General features: G+C 44.7%; 1 protein-coding gene across 1 annotated transcript in view; it reads right to left on the bottom strand.

The window, feature by feature from the left end:
- Nucleotides 1-26434, bottom strand: part of BMPR1A (bone morphogenetic protein receptor type 1A) — a 510331-nt gene that overhangs the window by 198419 nt on the left and 285478 nt on the right. The window contains exon 3 of the mRNA XM_078643295.1: nucleotides 3880-4112. Within this exon, the coding sequence (XP_078499421.1) occupies nucleotides 3880-3946 (67 nt within the window). The 5' untranslated portion in view covers nucleotides 3947-4112. The remainder of the gene's footprint in view (nucleotides 1-3879; nucleotides 4113-26434) is intronic.

The following is a 26434-nucleotide window of genomic DNA, read 5'->3' as shown; positions in this document are numbered from 1 at the left end:
CCAAATGCCTCCGCAAGTACATGTAAAAAAAATAAAAAAATAAAAAATGAAGATGGCCTGGAATTGCAGCGGCAATATTTATTTACTGCATTTCCAGGCTGTCTTCATTTACATGGGGCCCAGAGGTCAGTGAGTATGCTGCTGTGGGCTCGGCTGGGCAGTGTCTGGAGTCTTATCTCCGGCACGCCAGAGTTTTTCACAGGTCTTTAAAGACCATTTGCATACCTTTGTAAACTGGTAACCGAGGCTTAGTTTCTTTCTGGTTCCAGTACCCCATGGGCCCCTACTCTGCCTATTCCTTATATTTGTACTTTACATTTACTGCTGTTATGTGAAAATGCATTGGAATATAAAGTAGGGTTGCCAATAAAATAAATGCCCGCCATGTAGGTTTAAAGAGCCTGCAAAGACCATGTCTTAACACTAAATAGGGTTATAAATAAAAAAAAATATGTATTCATTTGTAATGTGACTTCTCGGTCTTTGTTCCCTTTAATTAGGAGTCCTTAATCATTGAGGTAGCCCTAGAACACAATTAAAAGTGCTTTCTATTTATTTTTGCTGTTTGAAGTATACGCAGATAAGTGCTGAAAATAGGGCTTTAGGTGACTGTTTATTTTTGTACCATCAGCGACATCAAAATAATAAGTGGGCAATACTAATCATAATAGACGGGAAGTTTGTTGCAGGATCAGCACATTATTTATTTCCTTCACCCTTGATTAATGCCATAATAGCAATAGTTTAACTTGTATCTGAAAGCCTACGCCACCATCAATAACATGCTGATTTACTTCAAGTGTCTGGGAATGCGCCCTGCATTCAGATAACTCACTCCTCATTCTCACCATTCACGTTCATGCTCACCCTACACTCATAGCGCATAGTTCTGGATTTTCTGCATTTGCCGCACAATCCATCATCTGCTACGTGATTTGCAGATTACAAAAAACCTTGTTTCTAGCTCAAACGGTTCAAAAGGTACTAAAAATGCAGGAACACCTGTTACTTCGCAGTGGAAGGCCCTTTCTAAAGGTTGGTTGGTCACCTTTCTGTTGCTTATTGATATATGTGGGTGTTAATGTGGTACTTATGGGGGGCAATAAAGGACAGGACAGAGTTAACAAGTGTAAAAAATGCAATCCAAAATATGCAGCATAAGTCGCCTTTGCATTCTGCAGAATTTAGTCAACCATGCTGCATAATTTGGCCTTCTCCTGCCACATAATTCCATTGTCCCGGTTTGTAGTGCTATGAGGTCCCACCCTGTTGCAGAAAGCACTGTGAATATGTAAGTCATTATTTTAAAAGAGTATTTACATAATCTAAGCTAGGCTGCTGCAAAAATGCAGTGATGATTGAGATAAAACACTCTCTTACAAAAATATAGTTTTTAGTAATAAGTAATCAAACGGTATCTAATGCAGAATTTTTTCTCAGTGTCTCCACTATTTCAGAGCTCAGCTGATAACACCCTTACATTACATCTCAAAAAGAATACATCTTTGCCACATTGAAGTTTTAAGCAGAGCCACTGGAATTATTCAGAAGAAGAGGACCACACTATGCAGCAGGTTTGACTACATTCTGCAGCAAGAAAAGGTCAATTATGCTGCACAATGTGCAACATTTTGTGGATAGCATTACTTCATTATTTTGCTATTTTTACTCAAGGAAACGCTGTTAGGGGAAATGTTTCACCTCAGTACCAGTTTAACACCCAGATACAGCAGTAAGTAACTACAAGATTACCAGTCAATCTTTGCAAAGGGCCTTCCACTGCTCCGGAACACTTATTTTTTTTTTAATTTATAAAGTTTTATATAGCGCAAACCAGATCCCGAAGGATAACAGAGCGCTTTACAAAAGGGTGGAAGGAAGGTCAAAACCCAATATCAACATCAAGTAATAACACAAAACATGAATAATCACATGATTCACATACAGATGACACAAAGGAGAATAATACAAAAATCAAAGAGGGGCACACAATGCTGTAAAGAAGAGCAGAGTCACATGATGAACCAGAGATTGTAGGAGCGATGATTTCGAACCAATGGAACTCGCCCAGATTAAGGTAGGAATTTGTCCATAAGGAATCTTTTGGCTTCCAGTTTGAAAGCAGTTGTTGAGGGGATTCTGCGAACTTCCGGTGGAAGAGAGCTCCATATCTTTGGGGCCGCACCAGAGAAGGCTCAGTGAAAAGTTCTCTTTTTGCTAAGGATGAGAGGTTTCAGGAGGAAAGTGTTAGCGCTTCTTAAGTTTCTCCCGCCACAGGATAATTCAAGCTTTTGCGCTAGATACCTTGGAATTTTGAAACGCATGTACAGGGGAGGGGTGATGCCAAAAACAGTGAATATCCAGACACTCATGTGCGGGCATAAGCATTCAAAGGGTAATTTTCCTATCCTAAACCTCAGAGAATTGTACTCCTGTGAAAGGCAAGGTCAGGTGCATTTCCAGGTTGGGAAAAAAAGCAAACATGTCAACGTTTTAAGCCGGTGGAGAAAACCGAATATCCACATAAATACTTTTTGGAAAGGTCATCTTTATCTGTAGATTTCCAGGAATTCTTTAAAAATCACAACAGGGAGCGATATTTACACTAGACATAGGATTAACCAACACCACCTCATTTCAGAGTTTGTATCTGTCCTTTGAGAATTCGGCTGAAGGTATATTTGTCACGCTTTAAGTAACTTTTGTTCTGTTTGAGCTAGAATCAAGTTTTTTTGTTGAAATCTGCAAATTATGTAGCAAATGTAGTAAACTGATAATTATGTGGAAAACGCTGCTGCAGCAGAAACTCATAATTCCAGTGGCCCTGGCTTTAAGTAACTCAATCAATTAATGGCTGGTAAGTAGGCGGGTTTCTTTTTTTTCTTTCTGCACTACCACCACACCCATTGCTTTCAGGCAGAGGCATCTCAAAGTCAGTATTAACCATTCAGGGGCATTGTGAAGGCTGAGTCCATGGGGTGGCAGATAGAAGGCCAGCAGGATTGCATTCAGATCTAGAGCCCTAATACTCTTGATCCCAGGGGCCTCACAGTAATGGTCTAGGAGACAGAGGAAAGGAGCGATATTCATAGATATTTATTTTAAAGGTTCTATAGCGCTGGCTAGACCCAGAGGTATCAGAGCGCTTTACAGGAATGTGAGGAAATACAGTATACAAGAACACTTAATAATAAACATTGCAGAAGAGTCCATATAACCAAGCAAGCAGAACAATAAGAATGTTATTTACAAGAGAAATCAAATTAGTTCACCGGGGAAGTTCAAACCATTTAGGGTAAGTGGGAGAGGGTGAGAGAGAAGGGATGAGAGGGAGACAGGGAGAGTAGGAAAATAGGGGGTTAGTAAACCAGTGGGAAGTTGTGCGTGTGGTTAGAGGTCGTATGTGAATACAGAGAGCAGAAAGGGGGGTTGGGTGGGGAAAGAGTAGCGAGGGGTGGGGGGATAGATTTGGCGGGAAAATAGAGGGAGCCCTGACGGGGTGCAGAGCAAGAGAACAGATTCAGAGGTAGTAAAATTATGGACCCCAGTATTTGTTGAGGAGGTATGTTTTGAGTTATTTTTGGAAATTGGAGTAGGAGGGGTTGCAGCGTAGGTCTTTAGGCATTTGTATTTGATATTGTCAAAGAGAAGGCCGAGAATAGGGAGCACTGGATGGTTAAATTTTTTTTAAAGGCAAATACATATTTTGCAGTGCAGCTCATATCAGCAAGCCTTCTAATTTGAACTACAGAAAAGTAAACAGAATTGTTTATGCTTTACATCAATAAAATGCTAGGTTATATGGTTTGCCTTTCATATTACTTCAAAGGACAGCATATGTTTGGCTTTGTTATAAGTTGGCAAATTAATAGAGCTTACCTTGAACCTGCATACCAAGCAGAAGTGAGATGCTGAGCAGGTTAATATAAGCCTTTAGATGCATCATGGATCGTCTTCTGTCTTTTACTTGGTGCTTTAGAGGAGGATTACCACATTAAGCTCACTTGGGTCTAGGGGTTCGGATGTTTGTTGAGAAGATGTAGAAAGGTTAATGTTATGCGCCTGCTTCGGAGTCAACGCATCTGCACCCAGTCTAGCGCATCCTCCCTATGCTGAAAAAGAAGTAAAAACAATGGACAATGTTACACTACTGCATTAACTGCAAGAGGTAATGAAAAGGCAGCTGGAGGAAAATAAACAAGGGAAGTGAGCTTTAAAAAAACAAGCACTGGCACAGCCAATAGGCTTGCCTATGCAAGAGCTACTGGCTTTGCCCATGTATTTTACCCACGTTGTACACCAGCGTGGCTGCTGCTCAGCATGGTTAAAATTTGGTGACTTAGAGGAGAGTGGTGTGGAGTGTCACAGAGTGGAATGGCAAAAAGTGGAGTAGAGTGCCACAGAGTGGAGTAGAGTGGCATAGTGTGTTGTATATTACAGTGGAGTCACATAGCATGTCATACAGTGGAGTAGAGTAGACTGGTGTAAAGTACATTGGCAGAGAGTGTTGCACTGTAAAGTGGCGTAAAGTGCAGCAGCGCAGAATTCAGCAGCGTACAATCCAACATAATAGAATGCAATGGCACAGATTAGAGTGTTGCATAGAGTGCAGTGGCATGCAGTGGCGCGGAGTGCAGCGGCGCGGAGTGCAGTGGCGCGGAGTGCAGTGGCGTGCAGTGGCGCGCAGTGCAGTGGCGTGGAGTGCAGTGGCGCGGAGTGCAGTGGCGTGGAGTGCAGTGGCGCGGCGTGCAGTGGCGTGGAGTGCGGCGTGCAGTGGCGTGGCGTGCAGTGGCGTGGCGTGCAGTGGCGTGGCGTGCAGTGGCGTGGCGTGCAGTGGCGTGGCGTGGCGTGCAGTGGCGAGGAGTGATGCACAGTATGTAGAGTGCAGTGGCAAAGAATGTAGTAGTGCAGAGTAGAGATGTGCAGAGTTCAGTGCCGTACAGTGCAATGGCGTAGAGCAGAGTGTAATTGCATAGGGTGTTGCGGAGTATAGTGGCATAGATTGCAGCGGCATCGAATTCAGCAGCATACAATGCAGAGTCATAGAATGCAGTGGGCCCGATTAGAGTGATGCATAGTAGAGTGCAGTGCAGTGGCGTAGAGTGGTGTAGAGGTGTGGAGTGGTGCAGAGGCGTAGAGTGGTGCAGAGGCGTAGAGTGGTGCAGAGGCTGGTGCAATGGCATAGAGTGCAGTAGCATAGAGTGAAGTGATGTAATGTGCAGTAGTGCAGAGTAGAGTGGTGTAGAGTGGCATTGAGTGGTGTAGACTAGAGTAGTATCAAAGAAAAGATTCCTTTCTGGGTAGTTATTTCACAAGGTGACCATGAGGCCTATCCATGTCAATTAGCTGTATTAAACATTTGCAATTGGCGAATACAGGAAGTCAAAATTTAGTCTCCACACTAGGTTGATTATACTTTTTGCTCAAAGTTTATTTTATAAAAATTCATATTTAGGAATTCATTTTAAATACACATTATAATTTTACACTGTGGTACTCTGGTACAGGTATATATCTAATAGCTAACAATTCCGTGTTACGGTTCTCTATCACAAAGTCACCACTTTATAGTATGCATTCAATGTTTAAAATACAACGATACAGTAAATTCATAAAAAAACATTTTTTTCACAGTTTAAAATAGTCCAAAAGTCGACGCGTTTCGGTGCGTTTGTTATACTTGGTGCACCTTCATCAGGACAGAATAAGTTAAAAACAGGTATACTTCTTCTCTTTTAAATTAAAGAAAAGGCGTCCTTCAAGTGGTTTCTGGGACGTTTTGGTCTTAGTTTATCTGGTAGCATGTTCGTTATCAATTCACGGCCGTCAGTGATTTATATAGGTTGTTAGTAGCATATAGTCAATGATGCATTGTAGATGATGTCATCTCCCAGTTGCGTTTTTTTGAATATGCGCTCCTCAATTTAGTCACGTGACGATACCCAATCATGTGGGTCGTGTCAGGTTTCAAGGCTTTAGCTCATTGTATTGGTAATCCTGACGTTTCTTTGATTGATTGTCACTAATCTTGCTTGCCTGGGACCAACCTCGCTCCTTTTCTGATTTTGAGAGCTGTATTATGGCTGGTGATTCCCTCGTGTGGCTGGCTTCCGCTTCACAGTGTAAAATTATAATGTGTATTTAAAATGAATTCCTAAATATGAATTTTTATAAAATAAACTTTGAGCAAAAAGTATAATCAACCTAGTGTGGAGACTAAATTTTGACTTCCTGTATTCGCCAATTGCAAATGTTTAATACAGCTAATTGACATGGATAGGCCTCATGGTCACCTTGTGAAATAACTACCCAGAAAGGAATCTTTTCTTTGATACTACCTATTGACCCAGTCCTTTCTGGTCCTTGGGAAACTCTCTTTTTTTGAGAAGTAGACTAGAGTAGTGCAGAGGAGAGTTCAGTGAGGTACAGTGCAGTTGCACAGAGTAGAGAGAGATGGCGTAGAGCTGAATGGTGCAGAGTAGAATGCAGTGCATAGAGTGCAGTTATGCAGAGTAGATTAGAGTGGGGTAAAGTGTATTGGCACAGAATGCAGTGGTGTAGAGTGAAGTGCTATAGAGTGGAGTTTTGTAGAGTGAAGTTATGCATAGTAAAGAGTGGAGTGTCCTAGACTGGAATGGTGTAAAGTGCAGTGGCGAGGACTAGAGAGGCGCAGAGTGAAGTGGCATAGAGTACAGTGGCATAGTGGAGTGCCATAGAGTAGAGTAGTGCAAAGTGGAGTAGAGTGCATAGTGGAGTAGAGTGCAGTGGCGTGAAGTGGTGCAGAGTGGAGTAAAGTGGAATATGAATGGTGTGGTAGCACACTTACATTAAAAACAACATATTTTCAATTGAAATCACATTACCTTTGCAGACATGCAGTTTCACTGATAAAAGTATACGGAGCACAAACGATAATGTGTGGAAATGTTATCACCTAGTGTATTGATTTGATCATTTTAAAATATCTGTTTCGACCACACTTCAGAATTACCAAAAAATAAGTGCTTCATTTGGTCTTTTCCAATACTGAAATAACTACACAGTTCATTTAAGGACATGTCAATTTTGTTGGGTGCTAGTAAAAAAAATAACATCATACAGCATTCCTCGAGCACTCTCTCAGAGCTAGCACGATTGTCACGTAAAACCTCTCACTTTGAAGTGAGAGAAAGAAAAGTAAACCCCAAGCTCCCTGGACTCCTCATATCTGTCGACGCAGTCGCATTTCAGCCCACAATTTCTTAAGGCTTCTTCAGAACAAAGGTACAGAATATCTCAAATGGTAATGTCTGCCTCATACACGGAACAATCCTCGCTTCTCAGGCCTCTACACAGGGAGGAGGGAGAAGCGAGGATTGTTCCTTGTATGAGCGGGCCATCGTGGCAGGTTAAAAAGAAAAGGTGAAGGAAAGGCCGGTGACCGGAGCGCTACTACTGTCTGCTAACGTGGCAGACTGTGGCAAGGGGGACCAGGATAACCCCTTGAATCATGACAATCTCCAACATCCGTTGAACAACTCGTTCTCCCCTTTCTCTATACAGCAATTAGAGAACTGGAAAGTAAACAACAATACCCCAACTAAACCCGAGGCCGATCCACAGGAGGAACATTGTTTCTTTAATTGGGCGGAACTCGAACAGAAACACGCCCACGGAACCGAGGTAAAGCCCAGAGACGAACACACACAGGTGTGTTCATCACCCGGAGGCGGAGTAGTCGAGTGGAGATGCGAGGAGAGGAGAGCGAAGGAGCAGAGTGGAATTCGGAGAAGGAGAAGACCAGAGGAGAGTGGGGAGAGACGTCAGGAGGAGACTGAGAACGGAGGCAGAGAGGGAGAGGGAGAGGATCGGAGGAGCTCAGAGTTCGGAGGCGGAGAAGGAGAGGACCGGAGGAGAGAGGGGAGCGACGTCGGGAGGAAACCGAAGAGCAGGAGCAGACGACGACAGCGACGAGCCGGGAGGCCAACGACATCGCGCTTCGCCCAGCCACACTTCAAGGGAAGTGTGGCTCTCGCAGGTACGGTCACGGTTTGCGGGCTGGGCGGGTCTTAAGAGGTTTAAACCTCCCTGAAATCTTCACACGGACATCCTCTGCACTACCCCTCCCCTCATAGAATCGGCACCTTAGATCCTTGTGGTTTGCTGTGCACACGTGTGATCCTCACCCCCTTCCCTCTGCACTGTGAATAGTTCACTGGACTGAAACCTGTCCCTTATCTCTTTTCCTTTCATACCCGGAAACTGAGCGGAGGGCAGTCAAGGCCGAGTACAGCACTACAAGTCCCAGAAGCCCCCGGTAACGGCGAGGAATCGGAACAGAGAGGCGCAAAGACAGACATACTATACCAGAGACAAAGACTGAGATTCCCCTCCCATACTATCGGAGGGTGATACACCGTAGACGTTTGTTAAAAGCAATAAAAACCTGCGTTACCCTCAGCACCTGTCTCCGCGAATCTGTTCCCATCGCCACAAGTGGTGGAGAATGCGGGCAGACTCCTAACCATCTGGAACACGAAGATGGAAGAACTCCTACAAGCACTGATCAAGGGACAAGAACAATTGGCTGGGCGGTCGAGCAGCAGCTCGCTTCCGCACAAGCCGACAGGGAAACATTCCGGAACACTCTTGCCACCCAAATAGAAGGCCTACAAAAGGTAATAACCGACCCGACTAGCAACCCGGCAAGAGAAATCAGAGCACCACATCCCACCCCGTCGGGTATCTCGCTACAAAAATATACAGCAGGAGAAGATCCGGACGCCTTCTTGGTTAATTTTGAGAGGGTAGCGTTGGCCTGCGGGTGGCCGCTGGAAAAATGGCCATTCTTTCTAGCCCCGCTCTTAACAGGCGAAGCTCAGGCAGCATACCAGGTGGCCAATAGCACCGGTCAGGCCCCCTATGGCCAAATCAAAACCATTATCCTAGACCATTTAGGCCTCGACTCTGAAGCCTACAAGGTCCGTTTCGAAAGGAAAGAGGGGCACCAGAGGAAAACCCGAAGACTCTTTTTTTTCGATTAAAGACGGCCGCAGATAAATGGCTGACTCCTTCTATAAGTTCAAAAGAAGAAATTATGGACAAAGTCTATTTGGAACAATACCTCGAAGCTCTGCCTTATGGGACACAGAAGTGGTTAAGGCAACACTCCAACTTAACCACGACCCAAGCCATGGAAATGGCATCTACCTTTGCCCGTGCACAACTCAGAGTGCATCCAGGGGAACCAGAAAAACCTAATAAACCTCCTATCAGGCTGGAAAGAAAACCTCGACCTCCCCCAGGCTTCCCAGTACCCCGCATAGCGAATCCAGAGACTCCAGTGTTCAAAGGCCCTCAATGCTTTGACTGTGGCGCCTGGGGGCATATATCCCGCTTGTGTCACCAGAAGTGGAACCAAGAGGAACCTATGGACGTCGGATACTTGCCCAAAGCAATCACGTATACAGCAGAGCTTGGTGGGGCTTACCATGTAAGTGTATGGGTGAATGGGGTTAGGGTTAAGGCTCTCCTAGATTCAGGATGCAAACAGTCGGTGGCGCAAGGGGGTTTTGTGAAGTCCCAACAGATAATGCCAGACACCCTGGTCTACATCAAATGCGTCCATGGAGACATAAAGAGTTATCCCGTAGCCTATGTGCCTCTAGAATTAGAGGGGGGGAGGACCATGGTAGTCAAAGTAGGGGTACTAGACTCTCTCCCGGAAGAGATAATCATAGGGACTGACAACCCACACTTTTACTTATTCTCAGTGACCTTGCAGAAAGGGAATGCAACAGAACCCCCTACAGTCCCTGCATTGACCTCCTCTGACCCATGGACGACCGACCGTAGTTTCAGGTGTGCGCAATCCAACGACTCTACCCTGTTCAACACATGGGAACAAGCCCACGCTGACAAAGACAACCCCAACCCCAGATTCCCCCGTTTTGTGATAAAAGACGAGCTCTTATACAGGCAGGGGAATCCCGATGATCCGTTCCAGCTCCTGGTCCCTACTAGCTCCAGGGAACAAATCATGTTTTATTCCCATACGCATTTGTTGGCCGGCCATACAGGCAGTGAGAAAACCACACAAAACGTTTTACGATATTTCTACTGGCCAGTGTGGGCGCAGTGTGGGCGTTCCATTAGGTGGGCGGGGCTTCGTCGGCCATTGGCCGACGTCAGCACTAGGGAGGTAGTGCTCCCGTCGGCCAATGGCTGACAGGAGCACTAAACGGGTTAAGGAAGGATACGGATTATAGATATTTACCCAATGGCATTTGCGTTTTAAAGTTGACGGAATACCCAGTTTTCTATATACGCCTTAGAAAGACTCCAATAATCTGTTAACGTGGAGGATAATGCGTATACTTAATTCAAAATTCTGGAATTTTGCCACACACTCAAAGCAGTGCTGCCAAAGGGTAGCCCACTTCCCAAGGCTTCTCCACTGGAAGGTAGGCTACTATTAGATCCCATGAACAAAAAAGCCATATCCCTCACGTACAAAAAACTGATTAATAACCGCCCGGACCCTGTGGGGCGTCTGCGACAACATTGGGAGGTGGACCTGGGTGCTCGCGAGAAGGATGATTGCCGCGATGCTTTGGCCTCCCCTAGAGAGGTGGCCATCTCCATGAGACTGCGACTAGTCCAGCTGAAGATCCTCCATCGAGTCTATTTAGATGCGGGCATTCTAGTAAAAACGAGCAGACGGACAGATCACCTTTGTCTCCGACAATGCCGCCAGGAGGGGACCTTTTTTCACATTACATGGGACTGGCCAGCGGCTAGATCATATTGGGACGCCATTTCCAAACAGGCTTGGGGTAAGAAGCATACGTCCTCCATAAAACTCTGCTTACTCAATGTGTGGGACACCTCCAACCTTACACAGACCGAGAAAACATGGGCCTCTTTGGGATGGGCCATTGCGAAACACAACATCGCACAGATATGGTGTGCGGGTGCAATGCCTACTATTCGTGACTGCTCGGCTGACATGGACAGAGCCATGACAGCCGAAAAAGATGTCTTCAAACACTGGGGATGCCCTAGGAAGTGGGACCGCAAGTGGGGTATGTGAAACAAATACCGGGGAGATATATGTGCGTCTCCAACAGTCGAAATGCGATGAGAGAAAATGAGATTTGACAATGCGCTCTCTGTTGATGGGCCACCTCCGAGCGGGGGATCGTGATGTAATTGATATTAATGTCATCAATGTAATATTGACCAATTCATAACGCTCATGTACATGTTCATCTCATGCAAGCCATAATGCCAATGCATTGATGTGCTGTTTATGTTTTCACCAATAAAACAGTTCATTAAAAAGAAAATCTGGAATTTTTTCCCTAGTTTGGTGAAAGTCGTTCCCTAGATTTTTTGTAAACCATGCGTTTATTGGCATTTTGTACAATAAGTTCTCTAGGATTTAACGTACAAAACTTTAAAAGTGGACTGTATTAATTCACTATATTTTGGGAAAAGTACAGATCTTGCACCGTACCCACCAAATCGGTAGGTTTTAACCATACGTCTTTATGCAGCAATGGCTACTTTGCAAGGGCCTTTGAACATCCATAGGGTCAGTTCCCTGGGCCAATAAAGTAGTTGAGCCACCACACCGTCTTCCGATAGTTTGTAAAAATTTTCGGTAACAGAAGGGCAACACTCTCCCTCAATTTGCCCCCATTGACAACTCCACCTCCCAATACAATTATCAGTAGTATGAATACAGGTGCAGATTCCACAACCAGAAAAGTCCAGTCGTTATTGGAGGTTACAAATACTAAGCCTATTCACAAATGAAAAGCAACGATTTCACACGGACAGTAACAGTAGCAAATTGAACAGATGGGCGGACCTTCTGTGCCATACCTAAATACAGCATGCCTGACAGAGCGCCGCCTGCGCTGTCCAGGCTCAAACTAAAAAAATTTTTTTTTTTTTTTTAAATCACTGACAAATCAAATAGATTTCCCCTATGCAGGCTATTGGCTTTGTCAATGTTTTCAGCCACATTGTACAACAGTGCAGCTTCTGTGCAGTATGGCTTAATTATTATTTATTTTAAAGCAGTGGGATGAAGTTCACACTGGCTGCATCATATTGCTTTTTTTATTGCTGTTGGGAGGCATCTCGGAAGGAGGGTGTTAAGCCTCCTACCACCAATATTTGAAAAACACGCTCCAAAGCAACAAGCGTTGTCCGTGTCAGTAACTTTTTTTTATAAAAAACCTTCAGCAAAGCTGTACATCAGCTGTGTAAAAGGGCTAAAAACATTGGCAAAGCCAACAGATCATGCGGATGAAATATATTGCTTTTCCCAATGCTTGTTTTTGCTGGTGGGACAGGACATCATGAGAGTTGGAGGAAGCAAGTAACAACATGGGATGGGGTGGAAGCGGGCAAGCAACAATGTAGCACAGGTGGGTGGGGCAAAGCAACAACTGGGGATAGGGCAGGAGGGTGGTATGTAACAAAATGGGGCGGGTGAGAGCGAGCTAGCAACAGCGTATGACAAGGTAGAAGGGGCTAGGCAACAACGGGAGGATGAGGCAGGAGCGGGCTAGCAACAACGTGGGATTGGGCAGGAGAGTGGAAGGGGGCAAGCAACATCACAGGAGGGGTAAGCAACAATGCAGAGTGGTGGGGGCAAACAACAGGATAGAGTGGGGTGGGAGGGGGCAAACAATGTGATAGAGCGTGACTGGGTCAAGCAATGGAACTGATTGCAAAAGGAGTGGTAGGTGGGGCAAGCAACAAGACGGGAAATGACTGGCAGGTGCAAGCAACAACACAAAGTGGGGAAGGGTAAGTGGGTAAGAAATAACAGAGAGAGGCACTGGATGGGGCAAGGAAAACTATGGAGAGGGAACGCCACAACACAAGGAGATAGAGTAGGAGGGAAGTAGAAAGGCCTACAAACACATGCAGACTTGTGGTGTGCTTCAAACTAAAAAAAAAAGTTGCTCTGAAAGCGTGAACAGTGAAAGAATACAAGTACATTGTCCATACTCCAGGGGAGGAACAAATGCATGAAGGGGAAATGAAGCCGGCATGCAATGACCAAAGAGCGTCAAGGAAATGGGTTTCTATGAAGAAGCCAACCAGTGGGAAAATATGGGGGCTGAGGCTCCAAGTCCTCTGTAAGCTAACAAACTGTTTCACAAACAACAGCCATGCACTATCTCAGTCAAGACCTAAAATGGACAAGGAATGAACAGAAAAACCGCATTGTATTGTCCCACCAACCTTGAAAACGGCGTTCACTTCTGGATACGCACAAGTGATCAGGAAAAAATACTGACAGTGCGAAAGAGCCAATCGTAGGCTGACTCGCTGCCAAAAAATCTAGGGCAACTCTGCTCCCGCTGTAGCAGTTGTGTGTACGAATTAGTGAGCAAACCTACATCTTCTGTTGTACAGTAATATGGTAAATTTGGAACTGAGTTGGGGGCGCGCAATAGACAACACAATTATATAGCGCTGACCACTCCCTGGCCAGGCGTTGAAATATAGCTATGGAAGTTACAGCTCATCAGTAAAGAAAACGATATAAGAAGCTACTTTCTCCGTTATATTATGAAAATAAACAGTAGATGAACATTTCCGGGTGTGCAGTTTTTAGGGGTAGGGCTAATTCATGTGAAATTAAAGTGAAGACTCTCTGGCGACATTCTTCGCTAATTGGGTTTTTTGAGTGATTACTGCAGAGGGTCTGATTAGCCCTCAAAGGCGCGCAGAACACCTCTATAGTGGGCGCAGACAAAGGAGAGTTGTGCTCAGAAGAATGGGGCGCCGATTTCGCCTCATTTCAGTGGGCTTGACCCCCGTGACCTCTGTCAGCCTGGCGCTGGTCTCGAACGGGGGAGGGGGCCTCCCCGTGCCTTCCTTCAAGGATGGGCTGCAATTAACCATTTCCCCCGAAAATACCTCCAATAGTCCCAGGAGTCGGAGCCAGGCTGAAACTTTTTCCAAACCAATTAGGCCCTCGAGAGGCCTTTTTAACGTGGAGGCAAATTAGTGGCAGAGCAAGGTGTCTGTCACTTTCAATTTGCGCGAGTAGGGGGCACGCACCCTTCAACCCGCGGCCTACTTTTCACACATCTGTGACTCCTGCTTAATTGAGGAACAAAGGAAACTTGCCACCGCGAGCAAAAGCGAAGCTCTGAAGTAGTAAAAAAACGAGAAATCTAAGTTACTCGCGCAACCCTAAAGGCCAGCGAAAATGAGGACGTCATGCATCATTCTGAAAGGATTGTGGCATGTGCATTTGCAACTAAAACGACGTTTTGGGGAATAGGGGCCGGGGTAGTGGGGTCCGGCAACTTTGGGGATTTATCCATCAAATCAGCAAGTGGCAACCCGAATAGACTTGACCAGCGGGAGACACCGAAAAAAAGTGCTCTACAGGAACCAAGTCACTCTGGGGAGCGAGCACACACTTAAGGACCCTTGGGGTTCTACTTCCTTAATGGCGGGCGGGGGAGTACACATACTTTCAACAGAACCGCTCACTCGGGGAAGGGGGTGTCTCTCTATCTCTCTAGGGGCTATCACGCATAATCACAATTATTGGCGGGGCTTGTCAGCATTCACATACCTTCCCTCTCTCTGATAATAACATCTTGCAACTTGAGACGCCATTCTACCACCTACTGTCCAGTTTGTAGTTCACGAGCCGCTACACACCCACAAAAAGATAAACGACTTATCTTACAGCTAACAAATCCTCAACAATCCTTTGATAAATTCACGGACTGGAAGTCCTCTTTCAGACCAAGGAACATAAGGCTCCCCCCCTGGATGTCAGGAAACACCTGTTCTCATGCAGTGCCATCGCATGACCTAGACCGCACCATACGCCGCTAAACTCATTAAATCAGCATAACATAGCATGCCCCAACATAGGACATTACATTGCAGTGGAAACATTACATCCTCTCCGCAACCAGTGACCATATAGAAACCCACACCCACCTACGTCACATTTATAATTATGAGTAACTTGAAATGGGTTAAGAAGATACAAGGGTTAGACAATCGGTGAAGGGACAATGCACTCACCTGATGGGTCATTTCCAACTGAGCAAGTGAGCACAGACACTGGAGAAAAAATATGGATACAGAGTTCAAAGGGCATTGTAAAGATAATTAAAATAAACCACAGAGAAGGGGCTCACACAAAACAAATCTGGACCAAGACACAAATGCTTGTCCAGTTCAGGCACCGTGAGACCTTATTTTCATAAATGGGTGACCACGATTTACTACAGTTAGAAAGATAGAACTAACCCTGGGCAGTGAACTCTGCTCCATTTGCGGGGTTTTCTGCACTCCGAAGAGCATGCAGTGTTTCCAAAAATTCTGCTCTGCAGAGCAGAGTTTTTTCCTTGCTCACTCTAGTCAAAGTCCAGTTGTTGAGCAGGAGCGAAAAAAATCCTCTTGGCGAGATTTCTTACCGTGGGTGATCGGATTTCTCAATGCGAGTGGTCGCAGCAGGTCACGACCACTCACGTTGAGAAACCTTCTGTTCGAGTTGAGAAAGCTGGCACTCAAGTAGAAAATTTACTTGAGCACCAGAAAAGAAGCTGCAACCTCCTGCGTTGCGCATGGTGCAGTTCAGAATGATTTTACAGCCCAGGACAAACACCTGGCGCTCAAAATCAATGCAAACGGCATGACCCGAACGCACTGCACAGCTTGCGAAACTCTACGTATCGCCGCAGAGGTTTTTTTCCGCAATTCACAGAGTTCAGCTTTCGCTCAGGCTTAATCAGAACATGAAATCATGCAAAACACAAATCTACACCACCCAATACTTTAAACTAAACATTCATCCCACCACGCCGCTTACACAGCTAAATATTATATGCCTATACAACACTCCCATGATACAAATTACACTACGAGTCCTTGAAGCTCTATAAAATACACACCGCCATCTCTCACCACAACACTCCCATGACAGCAAACACTAGTAAAGTGTCCGTATCACAACATTCAACTACCTTCTATATCACATCTCAATAACCAATTCATCAACATATCCTATATCATCCACCATATTATATCAATGAAACATGCTCCTTAAAGCTTTGTATGCTGACACTAAATGTGCTGTAGAAGCAAACTAGCATGGTCATAAAAACAATATCTCCTACTACAGATCAAATGCCTCTTACCCCTCTATAAACACAACATACAAGATACCATTCTACACACCGACCCTAATATCACAAAGAGGCACCAGATATAATGCATACCACCACAAATGGGTCATCTCAGGATGTAACCATGCCAAGAGGCCTTGCCAGCTAGGACACCTGGTTATATAGTACAATACAGGATAACATGAAAAGCATAATTCACCGACTATTTGACACCCGTCTTTCATAAAAACAGTCACCAACTCAAAAAAACCTGGATATCAATCCCAAAACTACCAATCTATACAGCTCTACAGTAACTTCTTCAATTAATCTTTACTTAAAGTCTGCCAAATCTCATACTGTGTTATTGTATGCTTCAAAACATATTTGGTGTGCAGAAGAGCTGATAAGGCTGGCACATGATCAGGGAGTACACATAGATTGGAAGGTTACCGGGTTAGATTCACCCCTACTTTACAAATATGAACTTACGTGGATCATCATGAGTGTTGTAACAGAAGATGCCCCATGTGATAGCATGTAGGGGATAGTGAACCCTGGGTATCCATCACAATCAGTGGATCTCAGGACTATAGTAGTGCAAGATTCAGGTAGTTTCATGGAATTTGTAAGGTTTGTGTATCATTATAAATAAATTACTTCCACCATTTAGGGAAAATCAAGAGTCCCCCCACCATAAGATTTTAGTGAATATATCCTAAGCTGCAGGCGTGCAATGAAACTGCTTAATAGATTCATCCTAGATATGTAATTCTTAACTTGCACACTTCAAACCCACCAAATAAAGGATGGCTTGAGAATAAAACCTTAGCCCCAGTCCAAGTGGTAAATATATCCTAATTGTATTGTATGGTGTGTTACAGAGAGTTTTATTCTGTAGTTCGGACTCTAGATAGAGACTCAGATAATGTTATCTTGGTCCATCATGTTGGCTTGCTAGTCAAGAAGTCATGGCTGCAAATGCTGGCAGTGGAATCCAGCAATGTCCATCAGCAGGAGATGGTTAGAAAATTACCTGTATTCAAATAAGCGCATTGAATTCATGAACTTCACACAGGGAAATGTTTTACATCAGTTCAAGAACTCCACCCAGGGACCTCGGAACCCAAATCATGAACTCCACATAGGATCCTGGATAAACAACATAGAATCTACACAGAAGAAAAACGGAAAATACACTACAGGAAATTCATAGAGGGAAATTGAGTTCAGGAGCTCCACGTGTACGTCAATAGTTTATAAATCCGTAAGATAATGTGAAATCGTAAATCAGGTGAAACACACGGATTGAATGGAGAAACAAAAACGGTTTTGTGGACGTCTTACATTGCGGGACTGGAAACCTGGTTAAAATCTTCAATACATTGAAATGCACAAGCAGGCTAAATTCAACCCAGCTTGCAGAGTTTACATTTCAGTAGCTGTCTTGTTTCTATATCAGCCCCAACAGCCTTTAGACAAGGCAGAAAAGAGTAAAATGGTTAAACCGCAAATGGATTGTTAAAGTCATAATAATAACAGTGAGGAAGCTTTAGATACTTCAAAATTAAATATGAAAGGAGAATTGCCAGTGTGATATCACCTCACCAGCTCCACCTGAAACCAGAGGGCAGCAAGCTTAAATGCAAGTGGCGAACACAGGATGAATATGATGAAAACAATGTGTACGAATGATTACAGAAGACGTTTTAAGAAGGTTGTATAGAAGGTATTGGATGGTTATTGTTTGCAAACCCCTATAACGTTCCACACAGAACATACAACAGGCAGCTGTTTAAGATTTATTAAGAGGACGTGCATTATGAGTCGATACAAGTCACATTCTGACTTCTCAGAACCTGTGCGACTTATTAGCCAATTATTTATATATATATATATATATATATATATATATATATATATATATATATATATATTCACTGAAAAAACCATAGGTTATAGACCATATATAGTTAGGAATTAGCATTTAAAAAACCTTATTTTACTCACACAAAACCATTGAAATTCCATATATAGTTAGTTGCACTAACTATATATCGCGCACCCGCAATCCACTGCTGATCATGTCACATATTACATCATTCATGACATGGTCAGTGACATCACTGATGACATCACTGATGACATCTCAAATGACATCACTGATGACATCACTGATGACATCACTGATGACATCTCAAATGACATCACTGATGACTACATCCAGTGACTGTATAATTCTGTAAAGTTAAAATATGTCTTACATATTGAAGAATGAGTGGATGTATAAGTGTCTTGATGAAGGATTTAGTAGGGGCATGGCTGACTGTATGAGTGACAGATTAAATGTGTCTCACTGAGTGCATGGGTTAGTGACTAAACTGTCTTAATTTGTGCATCATTATGTCTGTTGTTCTGTAAACTGCTGCATGTGTTGATCATTAGCTATATGATTAACTGTATGGGTTATTGATTGGTTGCCCAAGCATTTGTATGGGAGACTGAGTGTGTGTGTGGGTGGCTGGGAGGTGTATGACTCTCTGCATAGATGTGTGAGCAGTTGATTGACTAGATGTATGGGTTCAAAAGTGCATGTGGAAACAGCTGTATGGGCGGTTGACTGTGTGCATGAGTGTATTGGTGAGTGAATGGATATCTCAGTGCTACATGTCAAAGTAAGTACATATGTAAAACACAGTACATGTGAGAGTTGACATATATAAATAACTGTGCATAAGAGCCAGTGAATGTGTGAGTGGCTGTATGGATCATTGTGAACTTGTATCCAGGATTGTATAAGTGAGTAAATACGTTTTAGTATATGTTTGAATAAGTAAGGTGTGTATAACTGTATAGTTGAGGAAATGGAGGTGTGATTGATTCTTTGCATGACTGACTAAGTGTCTGAGTAACTCCATGGATGAGTGACAGTCTATGAGTGTCTGTTTACACTGAGTGTATCTAAGGTTATATTAGAGTCTGAAGAGGTTCATCGTATTATCACATGAATGATGTCATCAGTGATGTGATCAGTGATGTCATCAGTGATGTCATCAGTGATGTCATCAGTGATGTGATCAGTGATGTGATCAGTGATGTGATCAGTGATGTGATCAGTGATGTGATCAGTGATGTGATCAGTGATGTGATCAGTGATGTGATCAGTGATGTGATCAGTGATGTGATCAGTGATGTGATCAGTGATGTCATCAGTGATGTCATCAGTGATGTCATCAGTGATGTCATCAGTGATGTCATCAGTGATGTCATCAGTGATGTCATCAGTGATGTCATCAGAGATGTCATCAGAGATGTCATCAGTGATGTCATCAGTGATGTCATCAGTGATGTCATCAGTGATGTCATCAGTGATGTCATCAGTGATGTCATCAGTGATGTCATCAGTGATGTCATCAGTGATGTCACTGACCATGTCATGAATGATGTAATATGTGACATGATCAGCAGTGGATTGCGGGTGCGCGATATATAGTTAGTGCAACTAACTATATATGGAATTTCAATGGTTTTGTGTGAGTAAAATAAGGTTTTTTAAATGCTAATTCCTAACTATATATGGTCTATAACCTATGGTTTTTTCAGTGAATTTTCAAGGTTTTGTAAATGCTAATTCCTAACTATATATGGTCTATAACCTATGGTTTTTTCAGTGAATTTCAATGGTTTTTTAATAGCAAATATCATAAGCTGTCGAATGTCAAGTACGTGGTAAGTGAAAACATTTTCGTGTTTATGCACACTGATCTGCTTTGAATGGTGCCCCCCCCCTCATTTCTATTAGGAGTACTCTCTCTTTGCAGATAGTGAAAGGTAGTTAACGCAGGCCTTTGCCCCCGTTGTAATCCGTCGTGCCTGCTTCTCTCTCCATTTGATTGATTGTTATCCAAGTATTTACTGTTTTAGAATTAGTTCTCTTTGGTTCATTCTCTATTTACAAACAAACACAGAGTCGCAATACTCTGTTTAGTCTTTGCAGATAACGAAAAATCGTGTAAAAAAAAAAAGAAAAGGAATCGAGCAAAATCAGTAGGCCACTAATGGGATCTCTTTTTGACCTCGCTAAAATAGAAACATTAGGAACAACCCCTCATGACAAATACAAAACTAGTGAGATGAACTGAACTCCACACAATGATGGCTGCAAAACAGCTCGGCTCCGCCACCCACCCCGCCCAAAATAACGATAAAGAGCGGCTGCCATGATTGGTTGCGGAATGGCCACGACGGAGCTACGAAATGGTGCTGCTCTCATGCTAACCCCAGCTTCAGTCTGAAACATCCAGAAACACTGTAGACTACCAATTCGATCAGTTCCGGTAGCGCCCCAATGTAACCCGGTAGAGAAGAACTAGCCCTCCCCTCTTTGACTGATGGTTCTTGTTGCCTGTCCCTTCTGTTGTCATTTAACAGAACTATTTAGCTTGCTGAAAGGGGTTGTGTTCCGACCGCTGGTTGGTGGAGACATTTTGACTATATTCTGGACCTGCGTTGTCGCGTAATGCGTCATATGACGCGCCGCGTTAGCGCATCCGGAAGTCATCTGGGGCGCGCAGCGCGTAACGTAAGCATAACAAGTCATGTGACTTGTTAATAAAACTTTTCATTGGTTCATTTTACTTTTCTTATTGTAATGATGAAAGGCTTGGTCATATGACCTAAAAATTACGCTTTTCATTACTTCCGAACATTATTTTTTCTTAAATATATGTTATAATGTTCCAGGCTAATGTACTTTCCCGGAAATTTTACAACTGTCCTGCAAGTAAAATATATTCTTTTTTCGAGAAAAAGAGCGTTTCTTCGTCCCATGACGGAGCCGTTGAGCAAAAGAGGGTCGACCTGCTGTCTTAGTCGCCGATACGCCTGAATATGAGATTCTTATCGATCACTTTATGTTGCAGGAATAGAAAACACAACAGCCCTTGACCATTTATCTTTACTGCGTTCCTTCGTATTATACCTTTTACCCTTCATGTAATTGGTCTGCTTTATTTCACTTGCCTTTTAATGATTCTAAAACAGTGACTATTATTAAAAACTTTACCAATGTATATACTACTACCATGTTTTCTTTTAAAAACCTTTATTGTGAAAATTTCATTATACAAATACGAGCCTATAACCACGTGGGCCTGCCACGGAGCAAACTGTAATCGTATATGATGAATAGACATTTACACTGTAGAGGAATGTAACGGGCGGGCCATTAGGTTGCAAGAACTAAGGTGTCTAACAGTTACGGAATCGGTGGACGTACATTTTATAATTAAAATACGACAGGGCCAGTTACAATAAAATTATCTAGATATACATTTGCGGGCAAGTACCATGGGTGACGTTAATTCGAACTTTCAACAGTACAGTAATCAATAACACATCAGAACTTAATATCAATAGGGATGTCGAAATATTCAATCAATTCTCGTCCCCGCCCGCCATGTGCTTCAAAACTGCATACGTATCTCGTGATTTCAAGGTTCTGCAACCAGTACACAACAAGGAGTTACGAGTCCCATTTATTCCGGCGCCATTTTGGGCGAGGACGGGCAGGTCCAGGATATAGTCAAAATGTCTCTACCAACCATCGACTATGATGATGTTCATATGCTGTATTTATTAGAGTAACACTCATCTGTCCACATGAAATTAATTTGCCACAATCTAAACATGTCATTTTAATCTTTCCAAAGTTCTTCTAAATATTTGGGACCGTTTCCCTTGCCTCTGAAGCTCTCAGTGCCACTTCTTCGATGAATGTACTAGCAGGTCAGGGGTTCTCCTCCAAATCTCTCTTTTATGCAGCACTATAATTAATTGGTGCCACCTCTCCATATGACGATGCATGGTATAGTTACCACAACTATATTTTTTTTCGGTTCCTCTGGAGAGTTCATCGTGGCAGATGAAGCGTGTAACGTACCGGGCATTTACCTTTTTTTGCATGTACAGGAAAGGAAAAAAAAAATCGAGCGTCCGAGTTCTAAGGTGTCCCAAGGCCATTTTAGTGGACCAGGCCCAAATCCAAAGAACAGGCCGCCATTTTGAGAGTCCTCTTGCAGCCGCCTGTCGCTGTAGCATCAAGAGCAGCCGAAACTCAGCTGAATGGCAACTGAAACGGTAAAGGGGCGCCCCACTACAGCAGACGAGTCTCCACCTAGGAAGGCCCATTCACGCCGCCTCTCCCCCCCCCACCCCCCTTCGGGCACCCCACGCCGTTATTCGGAGCAGTATTGTAGGATGGCCACACCAGTGCGGCAACTTGCTAGACATCACCTCGGTGGTAACCGAATCTCAACGCCTTGTGGTGTCTTCTATTCAGAAAACATTGTTATGCTGCCTTCGACCTATTCGCCGCAAGTGCGCACACAACTCAACTGCATAGCTTGCTAGACACCACCTCGGTGCCATCCGGATCTTGGAATCTCAGCGCCTTTTAGTGTCTTCTCTTCAGAAAATATTGTTGCGCTGCCTTTGGCCCCATTCGCACATCGGTCCGCAACTTAGACATCACCTCGGTGCCATCCGGATCTTGGCATCTCAGCGCCTTGTGGTGTCAGTCAGAATATATTGTTGCGCTGCCTTTGGCCCCATTCGCACATCGGTCCGCTACTGACGCCATCTCACAGGCCAACGGGGCGCCCCACGCCGACTATCAGCATTGTAGGATGGCCACACCAGTACAGCAACTTGCTAGACATCACCTCGGTGCCATCCGGATCTCGGCACCCCACTGCAGATGAAGTGCCTCTCAACTATGAAACCACCACGGTGACATCCGGATCTTGGCGCGTTGTGCTGCCTTCGGCCTATTCGCACATCGGTCCGCTACTGACGCCATCTCACAGGCTAATGGGGCGACCCACGCCGAGTTTCAGCATTGTAGGATGACCACACCAGTACAGCAACTTGCTAGACATCACCTCGGTGCCATCCGAATCTTGGCATCTCAACGCCTAGTGGTATCTTCCATACAGAAAATATTGTTACGCTGCCTTTGGCCCCATTCGCACATCGGTCCGCAACTTAGACATCACCTCGGTGCCATCCGGATCTTGGCATCTCAGCGCCTTGTGGTGTCTTCTACTCCGAAAATATTGTAGAAAATATTGTTGCGCTGCCTTTGGCCCCATTCGCACATCAGTCCGCTACTGACACCATCTCACAGGCCAACAGGGCGCCCCACGCCGACTTTTACCATTGTACGATGGCCACACCAGTGCCACAACTTGCTAGACACCACCTCGGTGCCATCTGGATCTTGGCATCTCAGCGCCTTGTGGTGTCTTCAAATCAGAAAATATTGTTGCGCTGCCTTTGGCCCCATTCGCACATCGGTCCGCTACTGACGCCATCTCACAGGCCAACGGGGCGCCCCACGCCGACTTTCAACATTGTAGGATGGCCACAGAAGTGCGACAACTTACTAGACACCACCTCGGTGCCATCCGGATCTTGGCGCGTTGTGCTGCCTTCGGCCTATTCGCACATCGGTCCGCTACTGACGCAAACTCACAGGCCAACGGGGCGCCCCACGCCGACTTTCAGCATTGTAGGATGGCCACACCAGTGCGGCAACTTGCTACACACCACCTCGGTGCCATCCGGATCTTGGCATCTCAGCGCCTAGTGGTGTCTTCTATTCCGAAAATATTGTTGCGCTGCCTTCGGCCCCATTCACACATCGGTCCGCTACTGACGCCATCTCACAGGCCAACGGGGCGCCCCACGCCGACTTTCAGCATTGTAGGATGGCCACACCAGTGCGGCAACTTACTAGACACCACCTCGGTGCCATCCGGATCTTGGCGCGTTGTGCTGCCTTCGGCCTATTCGCACATCGGTCCGCTACTGACGCAAACTCACAGGCCAACGGGGCGCCCCACGCCGACTTTCAGCATTGTAGGATGGCCACACCAGTGCTGCAACTTGCTGGACACCACCTCGGTGCCATCCGGATCTTGGCGCGTTGTATTGCCTTCGGCCTATTCGCACATCGGTCCGCTACTGACGCCGCCTCACGTGCCAACGTATTTTCTCCGCATTTTATACCCTATGCCGCATAACAGGTCATGTGACTTGTTTATAAAACTTTTCATTGGTTCATTTTACTTTTGGTTTCCTAATGATGGAAGGCTTGATCATATGACCTAAAAACAACACTTTTCATTGGATGAAAACTTTTTTTTTTTCCCAAACGATGAAAGCCCCACCTTGTTTCTGGATGTTTCAGACTGAAGCTGGCGTCAGCATGAGAGCACCACCATCTCGTAGCTCCGTCGTGGTCATTCCGCGAGCAATCATGGCAGCCGCTCCCCACCAGAAGCCTGCAGGAGTCGGGGCCCCCAAAACTTTTGATGAATTCTCAAGGCGGAGGGGACGCTTTCGAGAATGGGGTCCAAGACCTAGCAGACAAGCGTCCGATTTCCAAGGTGTCCCAGGGCCATTTCAGTGGACCAGGCCCAAAAAGGAAACAGCCTGCCGCCATTTTGAGAGTCCTGTGACAGCCGCCTATCGCTGCACCGCAAGAGTGGGCGCAACTCAGCTGAATTGCAGCTTTTGACACAGTGGACCAAAAACGGACGGAATGGCAACTGAAACGGTAAAGGGGCGCCCCACTAAAACAGATGACACTCCACCTGGAGAGGCCCGTTCACGCCGCCTCCCCCGGGGCGCCCCACGCCGTTATTCGGAGCAGCATTGTAGGATACCAAAACCAGTGCGGCAACTTACTGGACATCACCTTGGTGCCATCGTTCTGCTGCCTTGGAACTATTCGCACAACAGTTTGCTACTGATGACCCACCCCCCGCGACGCCCCACGCCGGAAATCTGGACGTTGTGCTGCGTTGGGACTATTCGCACAGCCGACCGCTACTTCGTTGTTTTTCCCTAAAAATGTTTATATGTTATTACTATTTTTGTTTTCTTGTATATATTTATAAATTATTAAAGTTTTATAATCTTACTACTTTGTCGGAGTGCTATATATTTTTAATGTGACACATAATTGTAAAAACTTTGATGTACAAAGAGTCATCCCTGGAATCTTCCGCTTCAGACTCGGTCCCCTCCCCAATCACAATACAGGATGGTTTTCAGATAATAGCAACGCTTCTGCTGTGACGGATCTCATCGAGTGTGGGCCTTGATCTACTATAACTCCTTTGAAGAGGGGTGATTCTTTACAGCTGTGGCCATAAACTACATCTGCAGGGCTAGCTGATACCCTAGGACCAGCCTGGACAATCGGACACAGAGGAAAAGGAGTGTCAGAGGGTGCGGTAGTGAATAGGGCGAAAGGGAGGTGTCGGGCAGGCACAGGGTGTGATTCTCAGGGAAGAGCAGCGCAGATGGGGGGAGGTTTATTACCCATGCATAAGACAGAGCGGGGGTGACCACTGCCTGGGGGAGATGCTTGCGAGGGTGGGAAGCCATGCTAAGGATCGACAGCGTGCACAGAGTGGGTCTGGTCAAGGCATCTAAAATGGCTGCCGTGCACGACAAAAGTGTGGCATTTGAAAAAAGACAAGATGGCGCAGACAATGTTTTTCAACACTTCCTGATTTCCTTCGAATCTAACGTTAACAGACGTTGGGGCATATTACCAAAGTTAAGCGATATTTATCCCTAACGATGCTTAGCAACGATTTTTTTACCGTCAGAAATTATCGCAGATAAACCTTGCTATTATCAAGGTTTATCGCAAATACGATAAAAAACTACCGCAATGCATTAATATCGCTGAAAACTCAGCGATATTCATGCATTACCGAGCTAATGCTCTTAGCCATGTTATCCACCTCCCATTGGATAACATGGCTAAGAACTGCTCAGGGCAGGTGCTAGCTTTTCGAGATATTCGCGCTTATCTCGAATATTTCCAAAAGTTGATAATAGGAGATAGCGATGTTAGCGACTGTTTCCAGTCGCTAACATCTTGGCATGCCCACTTTGCATGTCATTAGTGATAAATATCACTCACATGCAAAGTGGGGCCCAAGATGGTCGCTATCTCCTACTAGCCGTCGCTAACTGGTGTTAGCAACAGCTAGGTAATACAGATATAATTTTATCTCCGCGAAGCGGAGCGCTGTTACAGATATATATCTTGTTTTTGAACGTTAATTTCTCAAAATGCACTGAAGCACATATATTGAGACCTAGCAAAGGCACATCGGGCTACCACTCCCTAATATTTTACCAAGTTTCGTGCAAATCCATTCAGCCGTTCGATTATTATTATTATTTTTTTTTTTGCCCCGCGGGGC

The sequence above is a fragment of the Lissotriton helveticus genome, chromosome 5_1 (assembly GCF_964261635.1).
Source record: "Lissotriton helveticus chromosome 5_1, aLisHel1.1, whole genome shotgun sequence".
In the NCBI taxonomy this organism is placed as follows: domain Eukaryota; kingdom Metazoa; phylum Chordata; class Amphibia; order Caudata; family Salamandridae; genus Lissotriton; species Lissotriton helveticus.
This window is presented reverse-complemented; position numbering and strand designations above follow the sequence as displayed.